At 34.9% G+C, this 20,674-nt stretch overlaps 1 protein-coding gene across 1 annotated transcript in view; it reads left to right on the plus strand.

Moving 5' to 3' along the window:
- Ptger3 (prostaglandin E receptor 3) overlaps positions 1-17,219 on the plus strand; it is a 171,819-nt gene extending 154,600 nt beyond the window's left edge. Inside the window, exon 3 of the mRNA XM_074079765.1 lies at positions 16,091-17,219. Within this exon, the coding sequence (XP_073935866.1) occupies positions 16,091-16,111 (21 nt within the window). The 3' untranslated portion in view covers positions 16,112-17,219. The remainder of the gene's footprint in view (positions 1-16,090) is intronic.
- The last annotated feature ends 3,455 nt before the right edge of the window (positions 17,220-20,674 follow it).

Raw genomic sequence — 20,674 nt, forward strand, 5'->3', positions numbered from 1 at the left:
GTTCTATAGTATCCATCTAAGTCTATCCAACTCTAGGATGAAGTACCTACAAACTATTTTGACAGGAGATTTAAGTCATGATCTCCAAACAGCCTCTTAGTAATATTTTTAAAAATTTCCATTTGTTTTATGTGTTTTATTTGATGAACTCAGGAGGAGGTGAAAGTGTGTTATTTTTGACCCTGTAAAATTTCAACATTTCAGATCATCTTTCCTCTTAAATAATTAATTCTTATTTCTTACCAGACTCACTCTGCCAGTATCTAGATACTCAGATCAATGGGTTTTCACTGCAGTTTACGTTTACTTCACTTATTTTCATTCATCCATTTCTCATTGATTAAAACATCTATTCAAGTGCCAATTACTGGAAATGTTACATCAGTAAGATGTCACCCTTCCCCTCAAGACCCAGTTTTCTCAAGGGTAGAAAAGGAGAAGGAAACAGATCATGGGCTGTTACAATATAGGTATATTCCAGGCTTATGCAAGCTTGAGCTTAGTCAAAGAGTTCACAGAACATCAAAAATGTTAAGAGGACGGAAAAAATGTTGCTTTCTATGTGAAAAATATAAGTTGTATGAACAATGGGTATTTTGAGGGAGGAACACATAACAAGCAGCAGATAAATGGGAAAGGATTTTGTTGGTTTAGGTTTTTTGTTTTTTTGTTTTGCTTATGGCATTATAAAGATTCTCATTGTGTCAGTTCACATTTAGTCAGTGTAATTTCAGTTAAATGCTCTTCTCTTGAATTATATTCATAACCAAAAAAGCAAAGTCTCGATGTTTCTTCAAAGATATTAATATAAAATATAGCCAAAGAGGCTATAATTTGATACAATGGTTAGTCGTGGGGTTCGCAATACTTATAACTTGTGCTTACTATTAATAATGTTAATTTTGAGACTGCAAATATTGATACTGGAAAAGCAGAAATGTATTCTGTAGGATTTTTGACCTAAGCAAAATTTGAAATGAGCAAGATCTTTCTGAGAAAAATGGTTCTACAATTTCCACCAACCAAACATTCTTCAAAATGCATTCCTGAGGATTTTATATAAATATTTAGAACCTTACTGAATTTGTTGGTACTCCCTTATCATACTTCAGTTTATGATACCCGATGCCCTTGTTGTTCTTTCTGATCTGTGTAGCCTCCCATATATCAGGTGCCTGTTAAACTCTAATGACAAACTTCTGTGGAGGACCACAATGGAAGCCCTCGGGCTGAACTGATTTTTCTTCACCATACCACTTTGTGATTTGCCTTCCAAACTTATCCTGATTTGTTGAACTGTCTCTGTTCCCCCAAAAGACTGTGACCTATACTATGATTCCACATCTATAGGGCCCAAAAGTACCAATGAAGGACACATTAAAACTCCTACATAGGTGAGTTCAATAGCTGTATCATTCTACTTTTCTCTACTCTTCTGTGTTATTGTAGTATGAAGTCCAAGTTCTCTTTCATGGTCTTTCCCTCTCCAGTTTTAAAAGCTTCATGATATATATTGTCAAAAAGTTCCAATGTGGGCTGGCAGCGTGGCTCAAGTGACAGCCTAACAAGCATGAAGCCTAAGTTTAAACCTCAGTACCACCACAAAAAAAAAAGAATAAATTCTGATGTCACAATTAGCATATTAATTATTTTAGTTATAATTTTATGTTGGATAAAGCAAGCAGTTCTAGTTTTTGTTTTTGTTTCTTTTTGGTGGGGCTGGGGCTTAAACTCAAGGCTTCACACTTGCAAAGTAAACCCTTTCTCGCTTGAGACAACCCATTTTGCTCTGGTTATTTTGGAGAGGGATTCTCCCACATTATTTGCCATGGTTGGTATTGAACCATGATCTTCCTGATCTCAGTCTCCCAAGTAGCTAGGATTACAGGTATGAACCACCTGTGTTACCGGCGCTGGTGCAGTCTGTGATCAGAAGATCCTGATTTTTGTGCTCCAAATGGAAAAATCCAAGGAGAGCACATGAGGGGGTGAGGTGGGATAGCTTTATTGAGAAAAGGGGAGTCACCTGTTCTGCCAGGTGAAGAAAGGGAAGAAAAGGCAGAGGACATGATGGGCACAGGTAGAATCCACTGGCAGACAGGTCATGCTTTTCTTTTTTAGGTGCCTTAAAACCTACCCTACCTCATGGTAAGGCAGGCCCAGGAGGTTCCTACCCAATAATGAGCAAGCGGTGAGGGGCATGGTTGGTTCCCAGACAGGTGAGGGTGGTCTGGCCCATCCCCAGGCAACATATATGAGCCCCAAACTTTTCCTACTTCTAGCCTGCCTCATCTGCACCTGGCTAAGCTGATCTAGTTTTAAAACACATCTCTGTCACAAAGAGTTAAATAACCAGAAGGAAATAATTTACCTATCTCGACTTCAATTTCCTCATCTAGAAAATGAGGATGTTACTAAATAACCTCTAAATTTCCATTCTGCTCTAATTCTATGGCCCTATATCCTCTCCCAAATTCACTAAACATTAATAGTTTTAATCACATAATTGTAAATTCTGTGATGCCTGAGCTCCAAAAGTCAAACAGATACACCTTCAACTCTTGACTCTGCCACATAAAACATACTTTATAAACTTGGCAACTCCTTGAAGGGCTAAGCCTATTTCCTCAAGTGTAAAATGAAGTACCTGCTTAATAGAGTCAGAGGTGGTCTCCTTCTTGCCTGAGTCATTGGAGTTGCAGGTTAGCTAGGGATGCAAAATTCTTCACAATAATCATATTCATGATGAATGTATCAGAAGCCTTTAATTTCTCCATGTGCCAATGCTTAATAGGTATCTTGTTGATTTCCAGATATTGTAAACTTCTGAAAATATAATAAAAACACCATATAGAAACACCAGTAAAAGTTCCAAATAGTAGTACCAACTAAAATTGCACGTTATAACAGATGTAAAACTTCATAATATTGATTGCAATAAAGCCAAATGATACATGTAGAACATTACTGTAATTTTGGAAATACTCAATGGCACTTGGGGGAGGAAGGAATGGAAAAGAGAATGATAGAGAATCAACAATATCCAAATGCGTTACATCCCTACAGGTAGAGGACATAATGATATGTACATCCTGAAACCTGTTGGGTAATAGGGGGCGGGAGGGAAGGGGTGAAGGAGAGTAACAGAAGGGGTTGAACTGACCGAAGTTAAATATATTTACAGGTGGGATACATCAAGAAACCCCTTTGAACATTGACTTGGAAATTAATAATGAAAGACAGAGTGTAAAATAGGTACAATGGGTTGGGGGGGAGGTATTTGTGAAATGGGGGAGGGTGAATGGAGGAGATGAAAGTAAGGGAATATGGTTGATGGGCTTCATATACATACATGCAACCTCTTGCAATTGTTTTAAGTGTGGTGGGGAGGAGGGTTTGCAGGGAAGAAATAGTGGGGCAATCTAACCAATGTACAAGTAAGGCAGTAAGGTTATTCAGAACTGACACAACGGATCACTGCTGTACAATGAAAATATGCTAATAAAAATTAAAAATACTGTTATTATTTAATAAAATGCTTCATTAAGAGAATGTTTATTGTCACAAAAATACAGCCAAATGATTGCAAGACATACAGGTGAAGGTGTTAACAAATAAATTGAAGAAAACTAATAAGAACATGGCAAATAAGGACACTGAATTTGGGAATAAGCAGATAATTGCTCCAGCATTTATCACAAAAAATGACCAAATTCATGATCATGCTGCAAAAGTTTTAAAGGTTGCCATTTTATATTGTGATATATTTTTAGGTACTCAAAATTAGTTAATTCATCTTTTATAGGTGTAATGAGTGAAAGGATAGAATTCAGTGTGAGAATAGGAGTGTCTCACACAGAGAGCATGTCACAAAAGGCCAGACGCAGTGAGAAACAGCAAAGACAGCCCTCCCCTGCTCTCAGTTCTTTGAAGGCCAATTCTGGTACTGGTCCTTACTGGCAATGTGGAAAGGAGTAGGAAAAAAGTCACAAAGACTGGATATCTCACTATATATGTTTGATACCTAATAGTTTATTAAAGTTACTAATAGTTTACTAATAGTTACTAATAGTTTATTAAAGTTACTTCCTTAAGTAAGGAAGTTGATTCAACTGTAAAAAACAAATAAGCCAATCATTTCAAAACTTCAAGTGGAACCTTAGTGAACATTAATTTCATTAATTTCTATAGCATTTCACAATAAATAAAGGTAATTTCATTACCTTTCTTTTCTCTGTATGACTCTGCAAGGTAGATAAGACAGATTTTACTTCTATTTTACTATTTAAAAGCCAAAAATTGACAGGGGCCACTAGGTTGCTCAGAGACAGAACACAGGCTCAGACCCCAGGGCTTACTGATAATATGTTTTCTTTTTTTTTTTCATTTTTCTTTTATTATTCATATGTGCATACAAGGCTTGGTTCATTTCTCCCCCCGCCCCCACCCCCTCCCTTACCACCCACTCCGCCCCGATAATATGTTTTCTGTACTTTCTATCTGACCAGTAATGTAGTTCTAATTTTCACTACACTTTAACATATTTGTTGTCCCAAATTGTCTGTGAAGATAAGCAATCTGAGGTTCACAAAGATTAACTAAACCTGTCCAAAGTCACAGGTAAACATGCTTCCTAACTCTAGCCCTGTTTTTTTTTTCCACAGTGTCACTTCTTTAACTATATCAAGGTTTTTGCTGACGTTCAAGGTTGATGGCTTTTATTAATAATAGGACAGTGAACAGGCTTTCAGAGTATAACAGAATGTTAGAAAGCGTGTCTTAGAAAGAAAAAATGATTTCAAACTTTCTCTATTTACATCAATTACATGATTACTGGTAAATTTAGGGACTGAAGTTTAAAAGTGATATATTTATTTCATATTTGGTCCCTTTTCCTGAAGATGATACGAAAGAGCAATGAAATAAGCAAAACCCATGCTACACCAAAACAGAAAGAAAAACAAAAAAAGCTGTGATTTTTTAATAAATTCCTAAGCTCAGGTTTCTACCTCCACTACCCCCATTTTACTGATTCAAATGTGGACTATAAAGTGATTAAGTGAAGTTTGTAGAGTCATAGAGTTCAAAGTCAATTAAGAAAGCATTCCAACTGTTCTTGCACCATTCACTATATTTGATGACTATCTTTGCTCTGAGCATATTGTAGGAAAAATAGAAAACTTTGTAAGTAAAATACCCACTGAAATTGTCCCCTAAACTGACTGAATTTTTGTAGTGTGAGTAATGGGCTATGCTTCTATAATAGTGGATTATTTATAAGAGGTTTTATTTAGGGAGATATAAATTGCATAACCCAAACAAAGACTGACAATATGTACATATTTTAGGTAATTTGAAATTCAGCGAAGCAAATATTTTGCTATTAGCTGAAGTATGAAACTACATAACCCATCTGAAAATTTTAGAATTGAATCTACTGTCTTTTTAGAAAGTTTTTGACTCACCTCTTTTTTGTTCTTTTTGAAACTAATATTGTCAACTTTTAAGCAAGGCAGCCAAAACCACAGGTATATTTCACTTTCTACTCTTGGAGAGATTTTATAATTTACTAAAATTTCTTCAGAGAGCGAAGTTAAAGAAGGACCTTACAATGCTTCATTTAAGTTTCAGAATTCAAATTCTCCCATTAGAAGGTTATGTATTTGCCATTATAATTGTAAGACAGAATGGCATCTTTCTGGAAGAGTTCCTGAATCGTCATCTAAACTAAATAATAAGAGTACCAAAACAAGTATGCCATTCTCTCTTTTATTTCATTCACTTATGTTAAGGTTAGCAGATGTGGGAAGCAATTTGTAAATATGTGTACCAGTTTATAGGTGGCCTCAAGAAAGCTATACTCAGATAAGAAATCCTTTAGGATTATCCCAAATCAAATTCTTGACATACTTTTATATTTTCACAGAAACATGTATCAGTCTCTATGCTATCACAGAGATATAACAGTGAATGATAAAATGCTCTGTATTATTCTTTAGCCACACATGGATTTCAAATCCACTGATTCCATCTCCTTTCCACTGTCCTTCACCCCCTGTTGTCCTCATTCCCCTCCTTGCTTCAAGTTGTTCTGCCAACTCTCATGGTCAGGACCTTTATACATCTCTTTTCCTGTTGGTTGAATTCCATGCTTGGCAGAACTAAAGTGGTTTCAGGTTGCATGGTTGTACTCAATTTTAAAATATTCATTTTCCTTTGAATTTATTTTTAATTAACACATAAAATTACACATATTTAATCCTTGTGATATTTTGAGATATATATATATATACATTGTTTAATGTTCAATCAGGATAATTATATTTATCTCCTCAAATATTCATCATTTCTTTGTGGTGAAAACATTCAAAATCCATTCCTCTAGCTTTAAAACACATACAATACAATGTCATTTCCCATAGTCACCCTATTCCTATTCTAATTGTAACTTACTACCCATTGACCAACCTTTCTCTATCTTTCCCTCTCCTCTCCTCTTCTTAGCCTCTGGTAACCACCATTCCACTTTCAACTTCCATAAAATGAACATTTTTAGATTCCATGTAGTATTTGTCTTTCTGTGTCTGAATTATTTCACTTCACAGTTATAGACAGTTGTTAAAAAATTATCAAATTGTACAGTTAGGAGTTCATACATCTCATTGTGTGTAAATTTTTATCTAAAAAAACTTTTAAAATATTAAATTCTAGTTAGTAGATTTGCTTTTTTGCAATCATGTGGGATAGCAATTCTAAAACTTAGCTTAAATAAGAGTAAAATTATTGAAGGTGATGGTAGTAGCATTCAAAAAGGGGGTTACAAATATGGAAAGGAGGAACAGTGGTGTGATACTGAACTTGAAAGCAGTATGATTTTCAGTATCTACCAGTCTAGCTATATAAGTACACAAATAACTAAAGATGAAGGTAATAGTTAAAGATGAAGGTATACTGATATATGTATGTATAGACATATTTTAGCTCTGTCCACTGAGATTGTTTAACTATTATGACCTGGCATTAGCAATGAGCTATTTCCATTTTCTATTAAAAGGTACTTAAACTTCTTAAAGAAAAAAATCTCAGAAGTAGTTCAGAGAGAAAAATAGCAGTAAAAGGCATTGTTGCAAAAATTGACAAGCTTTGGCTATGATCTATGGATTTAATAATAGCATTTATCGAGGTCAGTTTTCCTGATTTTGATTTTAGTTCTGTAGTTATATAAAATAAAGACTTTGATGTTGCAAAATATTCACTGAATATCATTTAAAGGTAAGAGGTTACAAATGTGTCTAATTTGTAACATAGATGAGAAATAAGAGAGACAAGAGACAGAGACACAGACAGAGACACAGAATCATGCCCGCACACTATGCACACAGGGAGAGAGAATGATAAGAGCACATGAGAGAAAATGTAGATAATTGGTTAATCTGAGTAAATGTATTCCTTGTACTTTCAATTTGCTGTGAATTAAAAATATCAAAATTTAAAGCTACATTAAGAATATGTTCAGTAGCTTTTTGTCACTTAGTATAAGCTAAAATTCTAAAAATGGTCTTCAGGTCTCCACATCCCCTGACTACTCTGATGCCATCTTGTCCTACTCTTGTCCTAGTTACACGCAGACATGCCTCATCAAAAATTTGTGCAGTTCCTTTCCTTCTCCACGGGCACCCTATTCACTATTACTCCCTGTGCCCACTCCACGTTCTTATCCACTTCACCCTGATTATCGTTTCCTGTACTTTTCCATGGTGCATACCACTTTCTAACATTACTTACATGTTTTATTTTTGGCTTATCTCCAGTCTCTAGTTTGCAAGTTCCACAAGGAAAGAAGCTTTACTGCCTTTCCTGGCATATCCCAACCATCTGGAACAGGATGAAACAGCCTGTGCATGTTTTTTTAATGCAGGAATGACCAATGCAAGATTATCAGATTATCTTCAAAAACAATGTATTTTTTTACTATGAATCTTTAAGGATTCCCCCCCTTTTTAGTTCTTAGTTCCCTGTGGTTAAATGTTGATTTGATAGTAATATGTGTGGCTGTGCTAAATCAATGTGGTTTCTAAATACCTTTTTGGGAATCTATAAATAACTTAATTGGAATAATTTGAGTAGGTGAGAGATGTTGCTGGGTAAGGTCATGTGGGTCACATGAGGAGGGAATAACTTGCTCTGGGTCCTTCTTCCCACCATCTGCTCCTCAGCTGTGAAGGTTTGGAAATGAGGGTGAGTTTGCTTTAAGCAAAATTCTGGATATACCAGTAAAAAAGGATAATTCAAAAAATTGTAGTGAGAAAAGAGTTGCCACAAGTACCAAAAAGTTGAACCCTCTTTTCAGCCTATTCTTTCTTTACAAGAAGTTGACATGGAGCCTAACAAATAAGTGTCAAGTTACCTCTTGTCATGAAATCAGAACAAAAATAGTGAGTTATTCAAATTTTGCTCCTGATTGCATCCATTTTTTCTGAGTGAGGATAGAGTGTTGAGAAATCCACTTCTGTCTTCAAGGAATCTTCTCATTTTATGCTGCTGAAATGAAACCTGTCAAATTTGAGTTAGGAGAATTCCACTTTTAAATGTTTCACATTATGTGAGGACTAGTGGAACAGAATAGAAGACCCAGGTATGAATCCATGCAGTTACACACACCTGATTTTTGACAAAGGAACCAAAAACATACCATAGAGAAAAGACAGCCTCTTCAACAAATGTTGCTGGGAAAACTGGACATCTGCATGCAAGAAACTGAAACCAGGTCCATGTCTTTCACCCTGTACAAGTATCAACTCAAAGTAGATTAAGGACCTTAATATAAGACCTGACACTTTGAAGCTCATGCAGGAAAGAGCAGAGAATATACTGAAATTAACAGGCATAGGCAATGACTTCCTAAATAGAACTCAAATGGCTCAGCAACTAAGAGAAAGTGTGGACAAATGGGACTAGGTGAAATTAAAGCCTCTGCACGACAGAAGAAATGGTCTCTAAATTGAAGAGACTATCCACAGAATGGGAGAAAATCTTTGCCAGCTATACATTGACAAGGAATTAATAACCAGAATATACACGGAGCTCAAAAAACCAGACTCCCCAGAAACAATGAACCAATGAAGAAATGGGCTGATGAACTAAACAGAGCTTTTTAAATGGCTAAAAAACACATGAAGAAATGCTTACCATCCCTGGCCATAAAGGAAATGCAAATCAAAACAACGTTAAGATTCCACCCCACTCCTGTTAGAATAGCTACCATCAAAAGCACAAACAACAATAAATGTTGGTGAGGATGTGGAGAAAAAGGAACCCTCATACACTGCTGTTGGAAAGGTAAATTAGTACAACCACAATAGAAAACAGGATGGAGGCACCTCAAAAAAATAAAATAGAACTGCCATACGATCTAGCAATTCCACTACTAGGGATATATACCCAAGTAATATAAGTCACTTAATGTAAGTTTCAATAAAGGCACCTATACACCCATGTTTATTGCAGCATTATTCATAATAGCTAAGCTATGGAAACAGCCAAGATGCCCCACTACTGATGAATGGATTAAGAAAATGTGATCTTTATAGACAATGGAATTTTATTCAGCCACAAAGAAGAGTGAAATTTTGTCATGGATCTGGAGAATCTCATCTAAAAAAGTAAACTTGGACAGGCTCAGAAGGCCAAAGTCACATGTTCTTTCTCATATGTGGAATATAGACCTGCTACTAATACAACAATATTATGAAAAACTGATCATGCTAAGGACAGGTCACATATGAGAGAGGGAGGGTAAAAGAAGGAAGTTAAGAAGGTGAATATGGTTGATGTACTGTCTGTACAAGAATGAATATAGAATTTTTAAACCTGTTGAAACCACCATAAGAAGGAACTAAGGTAGAAAGAAGAAAAATAGAGGAGATGAACCAAATCAGGTTATAATACATATATACCTGGAAATACCACAAGGAAACTCCTGTGTAGCTATCTTAAACAAGCAAAATGTCATTTTTTTTCTTTTATGAAATTGGAGAACTAAAGGGTGGATTAGGTCCTGCGGGGTGGGGGTTGGGGTTTGGTTCCAGTGGGAGGGGAGAGGAGGTGGGTCTTGCAACCTTCACGAGTTTGTCCTAGGAACCTAACTGGGAGTGATGGGAGATTGAGAAAAGACAAAAGACAAATATGCAAAAAGCTGGGATCAGGTGGGCTGGGTGCTTTGGTGGAGACACACAACCTGGACCACCTCCAGCGAGTTTATTATATACTGTATAAGGAAGTGGGATAGCTAACTCAGCAGAGCAATAGTTCTCAGGGTGGTGTGACCTTGTAGTTATCAGGAACAGGGGGAACCTGCAATGCTACTTTTTGCACGTGTTGGTCATGGTGTAAACATCTTTGTTCTTACTCAAAGCAGCTGTGCTGCATTTTGCTCTTGTTCCCTTCTGCAGCTGGAGGCTGTGCCAATCCCAGCCTGCAGATTATTTGACATGTCTGTGCTCATGTCAAGTTCTCATATGCTTCTCATATTCCAATCTCCACAGGTGGGGAAAGGTTGTGGGAGGATGACTATAGTGCAAATACTATTTATACATGTGTGTCAATGGAAAAATGATACCTGTTGAAACTATTCCAGAAATGGGGGGAAGAGAGGATAAAGGAGAATGGTGGAGGGGGTGAATTCAAGTATGACATATTTGGTATATTGTAAGAACATTTGTAAATGCTACAATGTACTCCCACCCATCACAATAAAAAATCCCCCCAAAATTAAAATTTAAAAATATAAAGGTTTCATGTTAATAATCTCACATATTTCATCTTTCAGATATGTTAATACACAGGCTGCAGTCAAATCCTATTGTTACTGCTTTCTGAAGAAAATCAATTTATTCTGAATACAGCAGATGGCTGATGTTAGCCATTGTGTGCTGAATCTATTATTTTCACTGTTAGAATTGGGGGAGGCAGTTTCTGAACTGTAATTCATACCCCTAATGGGAACTGACAAAAAATAAGCCATCAAAAGCCTGCTCTCACTAGCAAGAACCAGAAAAAGAATAGTCTAGGAGGAGAAAAAGAAGAGGGAGAGAGGGAGAGAGAGAGAGGGGAAGAGAGAGAAAGAGAGAGAAAGATCCACACCCAGTAGAACAAAGGTACTCTTTCCCTTCACAGGAGTAGTATCATGGGAGGCCAACTGATAAATTAGAATTTTCCCCACTAGCTAATAGTACAGCAATCCCCTTCTGCAGAATCAGTGGAGGTCTATGCCATGTGAAGGTCAAATAGGGAGTGAAAATATGGTACCTCTTCCTCTCCCAACCAAGGAGATGTCAGTCAAAGCCTAGTGGGAAGTATGAAACCCACCTCTATTCAAGAGTCCTGAGATAATCCCCTTTCACTGGAGCATCAACAAGGGCCAAATGAGAAATCTGGACCTTTACTCCCAACTGACAATGGTGAGAAAATATTCTCTCTGTCTCCCTGATACAGTGTTAAAGGAGGCCAGCCAAATCAGAAGAGGTAAATAAGATCCAGAGTTTCTTAACATTATATCCAAAATCTCCAGGATAGAATACAAAAAAATCACACTTTATACCAAGAACCAGAAAAACCTGAACTTGAATGAGAAAAACAATCTATACATACCAGCAAAGGTACCACACGAATGTTGAAATCAACTGACAAGTGTTTTAAAACAGCCATTATAAAAATGTTCCAGTGAATTGTGAACATACTGGAAACAAATTAAAAAGGAAAAATTTTAGCAAAGAAATGGAAGATACAAAGAACCATTTTTTTTCTATTTTAAATTTGAAAATAAATAACTGCAAATAAGCTCAGTGGAAAGGTTAGCAGAAGAACAGAAAAATAATAATCAATGAGCTTAAATTTAGGAAATTACCAAACCTGAACAATAGAAAAAAATTCAACTGGGGAAAGAAAGAAAGAGAGAGAGTGGGGGAGAGGAGAGAGGAAGGGGGCGGATAAAGGAATGAAGTAATAAGGAAAAACCTTCCTCAGGGACCTATGGGTAAATGATCTAAAATTTGTGTCACTGGGATTCCAAAAGGAGAGGACAGTGGGGGAAAGGGGGTTGAAAAGTATCCAAAGAAATTTCCCAAACTTGACAAAAGACATAAACAGATTCAAGAAACTGAGTTAACTACAAACAAAATAAAACCCAAAGAAATTCATGCCAATACATACTAAAATAAAAGTTAAGAAAGCTGGATGACAAAGGAAAAATCTTAAAAGCAGCAAGAAGCAAGTGACATTTCACTTATGAAGGTTAAAAATCTTACTCAATGACAGTGGATTTCTCATCAGAAACCATGGATGTTGGGTGGAAACGGCACATTTTTCAAGTGCTGAAAGAAAAGAATTGCCAAACCAAAATTCTGAGTCTGGTAAAATTATTCTTTAGGAATGAAGATGGTAAAGATATTTTTACAGGCAGACCTACTCTAAAATAATAGCTAAAGGAAATCCTACAAAACACTTTCCCTTAAATTTTGTATAATAGTCAAAACAAAAGGTACAATATTATTGCACTTGTGAATCTTAATGTGTCTAGAGGAAATATTTAAGACAATCATCATTTTATATATTAAGGGGAATAAAGAGACTTACAAGAAGGCAATTTTCCTTCAGTGGATTTAAACTAGTAAATATCCAGTACCAGATCTTTGTGGTGATGGAAGAAATCTGCATTGTGATGGTAGTTTTAGGATTCTACACAGAAAATAAAATGGCATAGAACTATCTGCAACATTGCACCAAAGTCATTCTCCTAGTTTTGACACTGTACTAGTTAGTACAAGATGTTACCATGGGGGGAAAGGTACCCATCTTTGTAGCTTATAATAAACTTACAATTATTTTAAAAGAAAAATTTTAAAAATAAGTTTTAAAAGATCTTTATTAGGTCCTACTTCTAGCTGTGAGGGAACAACAGCAACACACACATAATAAAGAGTTGCTGTAATATTACAGAGTAATTAAGGATCTATTGATTGTGGAATTCAATTTTGTTTTGATGTTAATGTTACCAATTTCTGCTTTTTTAATCTCTTCAAAAATACCAGTGTATAAAAGCTGATGAAGCATCTTGTCTGTCACTAACAACTTTGTTCACGGTTCCTAAAGAAAAAAATCACATATGATCTTTACCTACTAGGGATAGTGGTAGTTACCTTGAAAATCTGTAAGCATTGTGATTTTTTTCTTTCAAGAAAATGAATAAGAACTATTATAGAAGTCTTAGAATCTCTTAATGGCATTTATCTGTAATAGCCAAATTTATTCAGGCCGTACTATTAATTTATGTCTGATTTTATTACCCACAGTGAAAGCCCTTCTTTCCCTTTTGATCCATGGTAAACATTTTTGAAGCCTTGACATATATAATTCCTCTGGGAAATGATCTGTAGTCCCACACATGCACCTGTTTATGTGATCTCCACAGGTCACAGTTGTTCCAATACATGATTCTTCAGAGAATTTGGAATTAGAACCCATAGACTCAAATTGGGTAAACTTAAGATCCAATTGACTACAGTCATTACTTTTTATCAATCACTTTCAAAATACCTAATTACTCTCTTCCCTTAATGAAGAGATATTAATATTGTGTCATTTCTTTTCATTTTTTCTTTAAAGATTATTAAAGTTTTGCCATAAATGCAAAATTAGAGACTGATACCAGATATATCTCACCAAGATGAAACAATTATCAAGATTTTTTTGCCACATTTGCTTTTCTTATTTATTTTTTAAATTGTGGTAAAAACACATTTTAACACAATTTTTTACCATAAAATTTATCACCCTAACAATCTGTAAGTGTATACTTCAGTAATGTTAACAGTGTTCACATTTTTGTGCAACAGATCTCTAGAACTTCTCATCTTACAAAACTGAAACCTTATACCTATTGAGCAATAACTTCTCATTTCCCCTTACCCACCATCACTGGCAACCACACTTCTGAATTCTAGGAGTTTGACCAAATTAGACTGCTTATGTAAGTGGAATCATGCAGTATTTGTCTTTTCACGACTGGCTTATTTCATTTAGTATAATGCTCTCAAGGTTCATCATATTGCAGTATGTAGTAGAATTTGGTTAGTTTTTGGCTAAATGACATTTTGCTGTATGTATAGACCACAATTTCCTTTCTTTATTCTTTCAGTGGGCGCCTGGGTTGACTCGATCTCTGAGCTATTTTGAATAAGGCTGCAACAAACATTAGTGCACAATATGTGTTCAAGATTCTATTTTCAAATCCTTGGAATATATACCCAGAAGTGGGGTTTCTAGATCAGAGGGCAATGATATTTTTAAAATTTTGAGGAAATGCTCTACTGTTTTCCATTCTATTTTACATTTCCTGTTAACAGTGCACAAGAATTCCAGTTTCTCCACATCCTTGCCAGTACTTGTTGCTTTTTATTTTTTAGATAGCTGTCATCTTAATGGGTATAAGATGAAAGCTCATTGTAGCTCTGATTTGCATTTCTCTAATGGTTAATGATATTGGGCAAATTTTCATATTCTTGCTAGCCATTTGTATCTCCTCTTTGCATTAATGTCTGTTTCAGGGGTTTTTCTTGTCCATTTTTACATTGGGTCATTGCTTGTTTTTGAATTGTCAGAGTTCTTTATATATTCTAGAACTCTTTATCAGATACATGATTTGGAAATATTTTCTATCATTCTAGAAGCTACCTTTTCATTCTGATTGTTTCCTTTGATATGTAATTTTTAAGTTTGACGTAGTCCCATTTGTCTGTTTATGCTTTTATTACCCTTGCTTTTGGTGTCATGTCCAAGAACTCATTGCCAAATTCAATGTCCTGAAGATTTTTCTTTTGTTTTCTTCTACAAGCTTTCTATTGTCAAACTTTATATTTAGGTCTTTAATCCATTTTGTTTATACTGTAAAGTTACAATCCACTTCTTGCTTTTACATGTGAATATCCAGTTTTCCCAATACTATTTGTTGAAGATATTATCCTTTCTCCCATGATATGGTCTTGTCACCATTGTCAAATATTAGTTTATCATATGTGTTAGGGTTTGTTTCTGGGTTCTCTATGCTATTCTGTTAGTCTATATACCTGTCCTTATGTTAGTACCATGTTGTTTTGATTACTGCAGCATTTTACTACTTAACCTATTTCAATACTTTTTTTTTATTGGCGGTATTGGGGTTTGAACTCAAGGCCTTACACTTGCTAGGCAGCACTCTACCACTTGAGCTACTCCACCAGCCCACTTTTTTTCTTTCTTGACAAGAAATATAAATTGTATGATTTCTATGATTTTATGATTCGGTATGAATCTCTAAAAATTATGGCTAATTGCTTAGAAAGCCACAATATAATTACATACAATAACACTGAAAATATTTCTTTGTTGTCATTTTATTTCTAATTTACAATAAAATGTACAAGTAGTTGAAAGTGTGTTTGTTGGCTTATTTGAATCCAGATTTAAACAAAATCCACACATTAATTTGTTTATATCAGATATATTTCTTTTAATTTAGAGGAGTAACTCTAGTTCCCTTTTTCCCATATCCACTGACTTGCACAAGTTAGATTAGTTTTTCTATAGAACGTCTTACATCCTGTATTTCTCTGTTTACTTCTCTGGGTTTTTCATTTAACTTTAAATGCAAGTTAGCTGGTAGCTTATTTTTATAGTCATTTACCTCTAAATTGAAATTGGCTTTAGACCCTTGATCATTTCATGTGGCACACAGTTTTTTAAACTTCTTTACAAATTGGAATTCTGAGGACTCTTCCTAGTTTCACTGGGCATTTTCAGAAGTGTCAATTTTTCCACACAAGGAAAGAAAGATCCTCTCTTCTTTGGAGCAAATATTAGTTGATAATTTTTTTTGTCTATTGGATTTGTGGGTATGTAGGTTGACCCCATCCTTATCATCCGACTTTGATCTTGTTCTACTGCTGTAGGTAACTCATAATCTGAAATATGTGGAAACTTCCTGCCTTCTAGGTTTATTTACGGTGCTATAGGGAAATTTTTCTTTGCTATTCTAATATGTTTATTTGTTTTCCAGGAGGAATTTTTGGGAAACTAAAAACCTACCTGTTGCCAAGATCACATCAGTAGAAGATCCTCTACTCTTTATTGTAAAAGAAAAGGAAAAGCATGGAAACACTCAACTTTCCAACCTGTTCCCTTCCACTGCCTCCTTCAATGCCCATCTCCAGAGGAAACCCTAATCCAGACTGTGCTCTGTTTCCATGTATATTTTGTATATGTATCTATTATATTTATAAGCATAATAGATTCTATCATTTTATGAGTTTAGAATATTTTCATATCATGTATGATTTGCTACTTTTTTTATTCACTCAAAATTTCTTCTTGAGATTTTATCCATATTAAATTATGAAACTCTAGGTTAATGCTAATGGCAAAAAAATAACTCCATAATTTGAAGAAAGCATAATTTGTTCAATACTTTGCTGATGAAGGAAAATTATTTCCATTTTCACCATGACAAGCAGGAATGCAAGAAAAATTTATCCACGTCCATGTTTGCTTAAAGCCCATCTGCATGAGTTCCTCTAAAATGCACATCTAGGAATGAGAATGCTGTGTCAAAAGGCATGCATTCCTATGCTCACATTAACCATGTCTATCTAGGCCAACATTTATGACATTGTAGTTTCCTATATCCTTGTCACTGTGAAATGGTACTTTGTTGTTTATTTATTTTACATTTTCTGGACTAAAATGTGAGATTGGAATCATTCCAAATCTTAGTGATCATTTGTTTTACTTCCGTGATAGGCCTGTTTATAAGTTTGACAATTTCTGTCTTGGGTTATATGTCAGTTTCTTAATGATTTGTGAGTTTTTCAAATATATTCTAGAAAGCACTCCTTTTGTGTGTGTGTGTTTATTAAATACAATGGGTTCTCATGAACCAGTTCTTCTGTTAATTCTGTCTTCCTCTCTCTCCCTTTCTTTCCCTTGTCTATCTCCATCTCTATCTCCACTTCCGTTGCTGACTCTGTCTCCCTCTAGCTCGGTCTCTATCTTTATTTCTGTCTCAATAACCTTTTTTCTCCCTGCAGCTCAATCTTTATCCTGGGAAACAGGTAGCAATACTGTATGATAGCTCCATCTTCCCAAATTTCCATCTCTAACCACCCCTCATCCCCATGATCATTACTCAAATTCTTTCATGGAAATTTCTTTATCTCTTTCTTCTGAAGCATTGACACTTAAGAAAACAGATACTGGAGTAGTTCTGACTTTATGGAAAACTTGTTTGTCAGATACAAGCCTATTCTGTATATTACTTTTAAGTTCAGCTAGGATTTTTCTATATTCATCATACCTCTTTCCCCATTCCCTCTCTCAGGACCTTTCCTATTAATATTACTATTGTCACAAGTATGGTGAATGTACCATATTACTATTGTCACAAGTGTGGTGAACGTAGTTAACAAGTGTTTGGTGTGAGATTGGTGCTAATATGGATAAAAGGAAAAAGAAAAATGGATTACCTTTACTTTTCTAAGCATAAGCCATACATTGGTATGAGAATCTGATGTTCTTGCAACATCATTCAGCCAAGATGATAATGACAATTTATTGAATTAGATTCTAAAAAAGGGAAATTTCTAGGATTATATTAGATATTATTATATTACCTCTACACACAAAATTGACATTAGTGCATAAATTCTACTATAAGTTTATGAGTCAGAAGCAATGGCTATTTTCATAAATTAAATTTTGACATACATAAAATGGTGTTCCATGCATATGTAATATGTTTACCTAAGGTTAGACCTAGCTCCTCAAACATCTACCATCTTTTGGTAAAAACACTTAAAATTCTACCTTCTGACTTTCTGAAATGTACAGTACATTATTGTTATCTCTATTCACCCTAATGTGCAATAGCACATCAGAACTTCCTGCTCTTATCTAACTGTAACACTTAATTTCCATTGATTAACTTTTCCCACTCCCTCACTCGCCCTACTTTTTCCAGCCTCCAGTAACCACCATTATACTCTCACCTTCCATGTCATCAACGTTTTTAGATTCCACATATGAGTGAGATCATGTAGTACTTGTCTTTCTGTGCCTTACTTGCTTCACTTACCATAATACTCTTGAGTTCCATCCATACTGTTGTAAATGACAGAATTTCATTTTTTATGGCTCAGCAGTATTCCATTATGCATATGTGTCATATCTTCATTGTTCAGTTGATGGACATTTGGGTTGTTTCTATCTCTTCACTAGTGTGAATAGTGCCACAATGAACTTGAGAGTGCGATGTCTTCAACATACTGATTCCATTTCACTTAGATATATCCCAGAAGTGGTACTGCTAGATCATATGGTAGTTCTATTTTAAATACTGTGATTAACATCTTTTTTATTCTATTTAATTTTTTTTGGTAGGACTGGGATTTGAACTTGGCTTCATGCTTGCAAAGCAAGTGCTCTACAACTTGAGCCAGTCCACTTTTTTCTGGTTATTTTGGAGATGGGGTCTTACGAACTATTTGCCTGGGCTGGCCTTGACCCTCTCCTTCCACTCTCAGCCTCCCAAGCAGCTAGGATTACAGGCATGAGATATCAGCACTCAGCTGATATAACTTCTTTAATTGAAATGTAAACTAGAATGTTGTTTATTTTGTTTTATTTTTTATCTTTCTCTTTGACTTCTGTCTTAGCATAGAATAGAAACAAAGGGAGCATATAGGTGGATAGAGTTACATATTTTGATTCCAATCTAAAGCTTTCAATATATTTAATTTTACTTTTAGATATAGGAATTTTGGTGTCAGGAGCTAAGTTCTCAATTTTGTCCTCTTCTTGCTGAAGTTCTTGAAATATAAGTAATATTTTAACTTTGATAATAGCCTAGGGAAGGTGGTAGCATTCAGGTATAAATATGCATTGTAGAATCTAGAGTAACTCTTGTATAGGAAAATGAATTGGATAAAAAATGGTAAGTTTTAATTATAATGATGAATATAGATGAAACAGTCTAGAATAAATGTAAATAGCTCAAGTTTGCAATCATGATAAATTTTTTCTCTAAATGATAATTACAATCCTAAAACATTTAAATTTTGAATGATAAGCCAGATTTGGAAAGAAAAAAGTAAGCGCATATGATGTTTAAGACTGTCCAAAAATGCAATTTTATCTGAAAAATTGACAAGCAGTCTTGAGAGTTATAAATTTAATATAGCACATTCCCTAGGAGAAAAGCCCATAAACTTTCTGCCATTCATTATTTTACACCTGTACTGTTGTGGAGATCAGTTAGGAAATTCACAGATTCTTATTTGACATAAAAATCAAGTGCTCTTGGATTAGAGTTCTGTGCAACGTAAAATACAAAAGACTAATATTTTACTTGGAGAAGATGTCTTTTTTATTTTAATTCTGTACAATCTATATTACACTTAAAGGAAATAAATTATTTTGGTGTGGGGTTTTTGCCTAATGCATCTTAAAAGTTCTGTTTGCTTATTTCTTTTAATGGTAAGTACCATATCTGTACAACTTCAGCTTTTACTTTTTCCTGAAAATTCACATTCTCTGGGTTTATTATACAATTGAAACCATTCTTGCAAGTGTCCAAAATAAGAGGGATCTTGCTTAAAAATTTTTTTCAAAGTGCTTTTATTTCTGGCTCAATTTGGTTTATTCTTATTTGCTTTTATTTTAGTAAAAATAAGCTTAATATGAACTGGCTAATTCATAAATCTTTGTATCATATCTTTATATTATATATATATACGTATATATATATATATACATACTGCATAATGATAGTGACTCAAGTTTTGAATTATTTTTCCTTAAATTAATAAAATTTAGTATTTTAGGGTTTTCCTCAAATATTCCAGCAATGTATCTCTTAAACAAACCTGAATTAAAGGAATGATTACAATTCATAACAAGTGCCATTTTTGTCTCTCACATTGCAATACAACTTACATCTTCTATTTCCTTTTCCCTTTTTCTTCTGCTATCAAGATTTGTTTTCAAGTCCACTAGAAATACAACTAAAAGGTGTATTTGTTATATTGCGTTTCAAAGGCCTGCTCAGTGTTTCTGATCCATCCACAAGAGGTAGAAGTCAAAGCTCCATTCCAGTCAGAGTTGGGTTTGGTTTCTTTCATTTGTAATACTGTTCTAAGACTGACTACAAGGAGACCCAGTTCTTCCTGGGTTAAAGGCTTTTTCACCTTCATTCCACAGGAACACGAACACGAACTCATGCTACAAGTGAATTATGTTAACTGTCAAACCATGCCCTACAAAAAAGAAGGGTTTAGGGCTAGACATGGTGTCAAATGCCTGTAATCCCAGCATTACAGAGGTAGAAGCAAAAGGATCATGAATTCAAGGCCAGCCTGGACTACATAGTAGAACCCGTCTCAAAAAAAACCAACAAAATGATTGGCGTGGTTCTTTCTAGTCTTCCCCAGCAATACACTTATCACTGCTTTCCTCTTCAACCTTAAAAAAAATCAGTCAGTAGATTCATCTTTAATCTTTCTGTCTTACACAGACATTTTCGTATATTTTATTCAAAGCATGATAGCGTATGTGTATTCATATGTACGTATGTGCAGCAAACTGTAATCTC

This window comes from Castor canadensis, chromosome 7, assembly GCF_047511655.1.
Source record: "Castor canadensis chromosome 7, mCasCan1.hap1v2, whole genome shotgun sequence".
NCBI lineage: Eukaryota > Metazoa > Chordata > Mammalia > Rodentia > Castoridae > Castor > Castor canadensis.